General features: G+C 43.3%; 1 protein-coding gene across 1 annotated transcript; it reads right to left on the bottom strand.

Moving 5' to 3' along the window:
• Positions 1–4,838: 4,838 nt before the first annotated feature.
• On the bottom strand, positions 4,839–6,916 carry LOC127234209 (polyadenylate-binding protein 1). Its single transcript, XM_051201046.1, has one exon. The coding sequence runs from the start codon at positions 6,748–6,750 to the stop codon at positions 4,843–4,845; it is 1,908 nt and encodes a 635-aa protein (XP_051057003.1). The 5' UTR covers positions 6,751–6,916; the 3' UTR covers positions 4,839–4,842.
• Positions 6,917–8,162: the final 1,246 nt, after the last annotated feature.

Genomic DNA, 8,162 nt, shown 5'->3' with positions numbered 1-8,162 from the left:
CCTTATGCAAACTCTACTGAATACTCCTAAGAAAAAATATTCATCTGTCACATCTCAAACACTGGAAATAAATGTCTATGTCCTTAAACAGATTTCCCAATTGCTCTACAGATAAGATTATGTGATTCATTTGTTAGGATCTCACTTATAATGGTAAAGCCATGATTGCCACCACTTGCTGAGCACTTAGATTCCAGCAGTTGACAGACATTAGGGAACATGCCATCATGCTTTCTCTGCACTCAGAACGTACAGACTCCTGTGTGCCTACTGTGTTACCCCCTGTGCCTTAAAACATAAGGAGATGGGGCTCCCAGATGTCTGTTTCATCCAGCTAGGAAGCAGGTGTTGAGGCAGGATGGAACCTGCATTGTGCTCACCATCCTAGCCACCATCTTAGCCATTATGCCCTGTGAGTCTCTCAAAGTCAAGGTCAACTTGGTTAAGGAAAGAGATTCTCCAGAACAGACTTGAAGTCAAAGGGGGTTGGAAAGGGGTATTATTCTAGCTTCAGAGATTTATTTTAAAAGGAAAACCAAGAAATGAAACCCATAATGCCTGCAATGAGAAAACAGACACAATTTTAACATTGTCCTACATCCTTCACACCTGGCAGTTAACAGTGTAAAGAGAGAGGCAAACATTTCCTCAGGTACAATCTAGGGATATTGTGAGATGTCTGACAGCTCTGACTGAGTTTGGGGACTCATTAAAGCAGACACATCTTTCTTTTGCCTCCTAGGTCTATTCTTCCTTTGGCTTTAAAATGTCATGACCACTCCCAGAAGGTGGGAGATGATGGGAAAGCTGGAGCTCCAGATGTGTCAACAGCAGGTGCAGCATCCTCTGGAACACTGGAAAAGGAGTGATAGGATTTCCCCTGGGGCTAAGCTCCAGGTGCTCTGGGAAGGGATGAGGCCATAAAGTGCCTTGTCATTTATCAGGGTGTCAAGCTATCCAGGTGCTCTCAGCAGGAGTTGCCATTGCAAATCTGCCCTTTAGCAACCATCAGATGATTCCTGATAAAAATTTGGCTACACACCACTGTCAGGTACCTTGGGATCTTGGCATAGAACAGGCTTTTTTATAGGCAAGCTTCTTACCTAATTTGGACAGATTTGGTAAATTCTTTCCTAGCAATGACATGAAGATATTCAATGCACTGTTAGGAAGTCTCTGACCAGAACAGCTTGTTTGTTGCTCAGGAGGCTAATATTAGAGACTGGAAACAGACCTTTTCATTCTAAAGCCATGTACTTAATTATCTCCACCCTAAATCAGTTCCAGAAACAATCACAAATGAAAGCAAACAAATCTGGCCAATGTTAGAGGATGACTAGAAGGTGGGGAGTTCCATGGACTGCTATCTTCTCCTCTCAGCATCTCTTTCCTTCTCCCACCTCCTGCCCTAGGAAGGCAATTCATCTACCAGAGTACATTGTATCCTTGTATGCAAGGAGACTATTTTCCAAGTGTTTTTAAAACAGTGATACCTGTGAGGGTCTTTCAGGGTTCCGATTTCTGGGCAGAGATATCCCCATTAGACCTTGTAGCTTTTAAAATATTTAAAACTTCAATGAAAGAAGGAATGTGTACATCGTTGGCTCCTCCGGTGGGTGGATTCTTACCCATCACTTTAATACCTTCATCCCAAGTATAGTCAAAGTTAACAACTAAGTTAGAATGTAAATAACAGTAGCTGGTGCTTTATTTCCCACAGGTACAACAGTACAGCAAGCTGCACTAAAGGACAAGTGCTTCTGAGATGTGTGTATTATCCTCATTTTACATATGGTCCAAAATGCAGTGCCTCAGCCGGGTAGCACCGTCCACCATTGTAACTGCACTGACTGCAATGGTACCAGATTCTTGCAGACTGAACAAACATCTTACTGTGTTTTTCCTCCTACCTACCTACTTCCCCTCACTGTGTCTCCTCCCTGCATCTGAGTTGTCTGCCTTCTCCTCTAAATTCACTAGCTGCCATGAGGGTACACAGTGGCACCATTTTTATGTTCACTCTGAAGTTCATGGGGGACCATTATTTTATAACCACCAATTCAATTGGCTTCTAAAATACACGTCATTTCTATACTAGCACCCATGTCCAAACCCATGATACCTGTGGACATTTCTGTCCTCTGTCCCCTTTTGTGGCTCTGTACAGAAAACCCAGATGTAGTAGCTTTGTTTGTCTCACTTCCTGGATCCCTTTCCCAGCCAGGCTTCTTGTAAATTTACTTTGAGTTTCATTTTGAAGTGACAAGTAGCATTTTTCAAATTTTGCTTACTAATTGCATATTTATCTATAGTCTTACTTAATGACAAAACATTGCTTGGGCCCAGGAGACAGCTTTGGGAAGGAATTTGGGGACAACACAAGCCACTGGAAAGTGATAAGGCAGTAAACCCAAGGAGCTCTCCAAAGATCAGGTAAAATGGTGGACACAATACTGTAATCAAATAGCCAGGAGCTGTTTGGGGATCTTCTCAAAAACAAAAACAAACAAATAAAAACCAAAAACAACAAAAACGAAATTTCCATCTGGATTTACATGTGTACGTATGTCCCCTTATATATGAATGTGCAACTATAGCTCATGGGATATCTAACTCTACTGAGTTAGTTCTTTTTCTCAGTTCTGTGAATTAATATCTGACAAAGGCAACGGAAGGATGAGAAGTCTCTTTTGGCTAACTGCTTGAGGGTATCATAAAGGAGAGTCTGCAGGTGGGGAGTGTGAGGTAGGTGGTCACTTTGCCTACACTATGTGGAAACAGAAAGAGGCAAATATTGAAACCTCAGCTCACTTTCTCCTTTTTACTCAATGGGATGCCCCAGCCCATGGGATGTGAAATTCACATTCTGGATGGATCTCCTTTTTCAGGTAAACATAATAAGACATGCTCTCAAAACATACCCAGAGGTGAGTGTGTGTGTGTGTGTGTGTGTGTGTGTGTGTGTGTGCCTGTCCTAGGTGAATTCAAATCCCATGATGGGTAATCACCACAATGACAAATATCATTTGGGAAGACTATGTGAAAAGTTTAACTGACCCTATTGATGGTGGCATCCATTTCACTTGATCTGTCACTTACTTACTCTGCAAACCTTGGCTCTGTCATCTACAGAAAAGATACGGCCCTTATTTTAAAAGTCTCCTAAGGATAATGTCTTAAATACATTATTGTATAGGGATTTTCAGCATTAAGTGATGAAGGTTATCCAAAAGCAGAATGGCAGCTATCATATATTGAGTATGCACTATGGCTCAGGAAAAAAAAGCCAAATATTCTGTATTTCATTGTATCATCTCAGATAAGAGATACCAAGTCACCACAGGATACATCCTGTCACTATACTCTATGACCCTAGTAGGGTTTAAAGCAAGAGCATCAGAAGACAGACTCTTTAAAGAACCCCTATAAAGGCCTAGGGTCACTTGGTAAATGTAAAATAAAAGTTCACCAGTTCCAGTTCAAGGGAATTTTTTACATCCATTTCCTGACAGCTTGCTTCATTTGAATTCCAAATGTGTACCTCTCTCTCTCTATATATATATATATATATCTATCTATCTATCTATCTATCTATCTATATATATATATATATATCCCTCTCCCTCTTCCCCTCTGCCCTGCCCCTACCCCATTCCCCCTCTCTCCCTTTCCTTCTCCCTCTTCTCAGGGAGAAGGCCCCATCTCTCCCAGAGCCTCTAACCTGGAACTTTAGTTCACTCTACTTCTCTGTGTCTTTGCCTATGCTATTGCTCAGTGACTTCTCATACAGGGAGGGATCATGTCACTGTCATACACCATTGGTTCCCAGCACCAATGCTGGGTAATTGATTGATTTCTGCACTGGGCAGTGATTAGTGAAGTATGTATGTAAATGTAGCTTATTAGGACTATATCTGCAGCAGCATCTGTATCTGTGATATCTACTTGCAAATGTTTTTTTGTTCCTTGTGCTTTCATGACCTCATTAAACTTTCCACCCTCTCTTCAGGCTGCCATTTAAGCATCTGCTCTAGCCTTGTCACTGGATAAGAGGAGGAGTTGGCTCTTCTGAGCCTCCATTCTCCCATCAGTGGAACTTAACGAAGCTATACCCTCCTGTGTCCTTCAGTCTCCTGCTGTCTCAGTTTCCATGAATGGATTTTCCACCTAATATGAGGTAAGTCAGGGGCCCTCAAAGGTCATGAAATCATGAAATCAATGGTTTCTATAAAAACAATGTCCAGCCAACTTGAGGGTCTTACAGTGTACCAAGTAATAGTCTCCCTACCTAGCCTGAATGCAAATTATTTGACACAAGATTAAGTCATCTAGTTGTTCTTTATTCTAACATATAATTTAATATAGAGAAATACAAAAAAATGAGAGAGCACATTATCCCTACCTAAATAACTTCTGATTTTTTTCAATGTGTTTTTATTGAAGCAAGAATTTTATAATTCAAGTTATGTTTCCTTGCCCAGTTATCAACTCTGTTGTTAGAACTGACATTGTGAGTTATTAAACAATAAAGATTACAGAATTAAAGGGGTGCTTTAAATGTTTCCACTTTGCTGAAAATGCTTTTCCTGGGGTCCACAAGACATGGGCTTGCTGAATTTACTATTTATGGGAGGGGGTGGTGCAGATTTTAAATCAGTCTAGACCTAACATTAGACCTGGCACTTGCTCAGTACATAAAGTTCAAAGTTTCCTTTCCTTTTTTATTTATTTTATATTTTGCCATTTTTTTGTATATTTTTTTAATGTTTAGATATTTTTTCCTCTGCGTAGAGTGGGTTTCTATTTTTTTTCTTTTTTTTTTTTTCAATGCCACCGATCAGTTTAAATAGTAGGGACACCAGAGTTACTGCTAAGGGCTTTCTGGACAGCCTCCTTAGCTTGGTGGGCTTGGAGTAAGGCCACAGCTTCATCGTCCTTAGAGCGCAGAAACTCGGGAGACTCAAGCATACTAAGTGGTTCTAAGTTATCGATCTCCAGGAACATGCCTGTCATCTTACCAGCAAGAGTCGGGTGCATGGCTTGAATGAGAGGAAACACCCTTTCACCCACCATTTGCTTTTGCTCTTGAGGAGCAGTTACCAACATGGGAGCAGTCCAAGGTTCCTGATCCTGCATCCGAACAGCAGGGTCTTGCACCTGTGGGTTAAGATGTTGCTGGGGGTTTCGGACTCCGGTGGTGTATTTGTACTGTGGAACTGAGCGAATAGAAGTAGCTGGTGCTGCAGCTGCTGCTGCAGGAGGTTGACCCGCTGTCTGTGCTGAAGTGTTAGGAATGCGGTGTGCTGGCACGACTTGAGGAACATGTGAAGGACTTGGTCTTACAGTACTAAATGATGATCTAGGAGTAGCTGGGTGGATAGCACCAGGCACATTTGGAAATGGATGAGGCCTGACTCCCTGAGCAGTCCAGCGAGCACTTGGCCTTGACTGAGTCATCTGGCTAGGGCAGCATGGCACACAGTTCTGAGTCTGAGGGACAGCGGCCATGGAGTAACCTGAAGGTGCAGGTTGGTAGGGGTTCATCACAGTGTTGGGCACAGCTCGTACACTTGCCATTCTCTGCATATACTGGTTAGTGAGGTGAGCCTGGCGCTCTTCTTTGCGCTGGGCTAAAGCTACATACAGTGGCTTCGTGACCACAATTCTGCCATTCATTTCTGAAACTGCTTTGGTGGCTTCTTCGGGGGAGGAGAAACATACAAAACCGAACCCTTTGCTTCGACCACCCTCCATCATAACCTTTGTACTGGTGATTGTTCCAAAGGGAGAAAATTCTTTCTGCAGACGCTCCTCGTCAATACCATCGTCAAGATTTTTCACGTAAAGGTTAATACCTTGGTATCTGATGCTCCTGTCTTGTGTCACCTGTTCAAATTTGCGCTTAAGTTCTGTGTGCCGGTCTACTTTTTTCTGAGCTCGACCAACATAGATGTGTTTTCCATTGAGTTCCTTTCCATTCATCTCATCCACTGCTTTCTGCGCATCTTCGTGTCTTTCAAAGCTGACAAACCCGAATCCTTTGGATCTCCCACCTTCATCAGTCATGACTTTCACACTTAAGACCTGTCCAAACCTGCCAAAGAGGTCATTTAGGGTCTCATCATCCATGCTGTCCCCAAAGTTCTTGATGTAAACGTTGGTGAACTCCTTGGCTCTCTCTCCAAGCTCTGTTTCTCTTTCTTTCCGAGATTTAAACCGTCCAACAAACACTTTTCGATCATTCAGAAGCATCCCATTCATTTTTTCAATGGCTCTTTCTGCTGCCTCCTCTGTTTCAAAATGTACAAATCCATGGCCCTTGGAGCCGTTCTCATCGCAAACTACCTTGCAGGAAAGGATATTGCCGAAAGCAGAAAATGTATCATACAGCGCTTTGTTATCAATGGTTTTGTTCAAATTTTTAATGAACACGTTGCCTACTCCACTTCTGCGCAGTGACGGATCACGCTGAGACCACATGATACGGACTGGCTTGCCCTTGATGACATCAAAATTCATGGTGTCCAAAGCGCGCTCTGCGTCCGCAGGCTGCTCGAAGTTCACAGAAGCATAGCCCAAGGAGCGGCGGGTAATCACATCCCTGTACACCCGGATGGAAAGGATGGGCCCGGCTGAGCTGAATTTCTCATAGAGCATCGCCTCAGTCACATCGGGGTGCAGGTCCCCCACATAGAGCGAGGCCATGGGGCAGCCTGGGGCGCTGGGGTTCATCTGGGCACCGCTGCCCATTAGGCAGCAGGCCGCCACCTTCCTGCAAGAGAAGTAGAGCCAGTGCTGGGCTGAGGCGGAGGCAGGAGCGGAGCAGGCAAGCGCAAAGGGTCAAAAACCAAAGGGATGGAAATCTCCCCAACCGCCAGTCAAAGAGCCCGGGAACCCCAGAACCCACGCATGCGCAGTGCGTGGTGCGCGCTGCCCTGGGAGCGAGGCTGGCTGGAGGGTTAGGTGGGTAGGCACATAAATGTGGGCTCTGCTAGGAGAGGGTGGACACGTGGGCCTCAAATGTCTCACCTCATTATTTTAATCAAAGAAGAAAATAACAAAATTTAAAGCCAATGACGCTGATTATTTTTTAAATCTTTGCAGAACCAAGAAAAATATTTTACTCTCTCTCTCTCTCTCTCTGTGTGTGTGTGTGTGTGTGTGTGTGTGTGTGTGTGTGTGTGTCTTTTTTGTGTTGAGGCTTATTTTGTTAAGACATGTTCTCGATCTGTAATCCAGAGTGTCCTGGAACTCACCGTATAGACCTTTCTGTCCTTGAACGCATGGTGATCTTCCTGCCTTAGCCTCTAAGAGCTGGGGATACTTATAGATAATACATGTGTGTTCCAAGGCCAGAAGGGACTCTGTACTCTCAACACTAAGCATGAAGGAGACACATTTGGTATTTTAAAAATAAAATGTTTACAGGATCATGTTTCCATTCTCATTTTTTTTTTAGCAGCAATTTTTAGAACAATGTATTTTGTGCAAGCTAATCCTTTGTTAGGAGAAGTCACAATTCATTTTAACTCTTGCTCCTAAGGACAGAGTAGAGAATGGGGAGTAAACAGATGCCTTCAGTCTGTGGAGAACACTGGTAAATGTCCTGTGACCAGTTCTGGATTCCCAAAAAGATAGCTAATCACCACCAATCCTGCCAGTAATGGCTCTTTCTTTCTCACAGAGACAAGTTATTTAATATCCAAACAGTCCATATCCATAAACTAGAATCCTATGAGATAAGAGGTGAAAGCACTTGTCAGTGCAAGCCTAGCAACCTGAGTTCAGCCCCCCCACCACCACCCCGAACCAGTGGTGGAAAGAGAAGCAACTCCCAAAGGTTATCCACTAATCCCCATGTGCTCTCCTCTCTCTCTCTCTCTCTCTCTCTCTCTCTCCCTCTCTGTCTCTCTCTGTCTCTGTCTGTCTGTCTCTCACTCACTCACACACACACACACCATACATAGATGTATTAGTGATAATTAAATAAACAACTTTATAGAATTATAAATTAGTTGATTGTCAAATGGTCCTTGTGGATCAGGGAAGAGAATGGAAAGAGGGAAAGACAACCAATGTGATGAATGTTTATGGAGTTGCTGCCTAGGTTGGATTCCTGAAGCTCCATACCTCCATGCCTCCTGAGCACAATGAGAAATGCA

This window comes from Phodopus roborovskii, unplaced genomic scaffold (genome assembly GCF_943737965.1).
Source record: "Phodopus roborovskii unplaced genomic scaffold, PHOROB, whole genome shotgun sequence".
NCBI classification, from domain to species: domain Eukaryota; kingdom Metazoa; phylum Chordata; class Mammalia; order Rodentia; family Cricetidae; genus Phodopus; species Phodopus roborovskii.
This window is presented reverse-complemented; position numbering and strand designations above follow the sequence as displayed.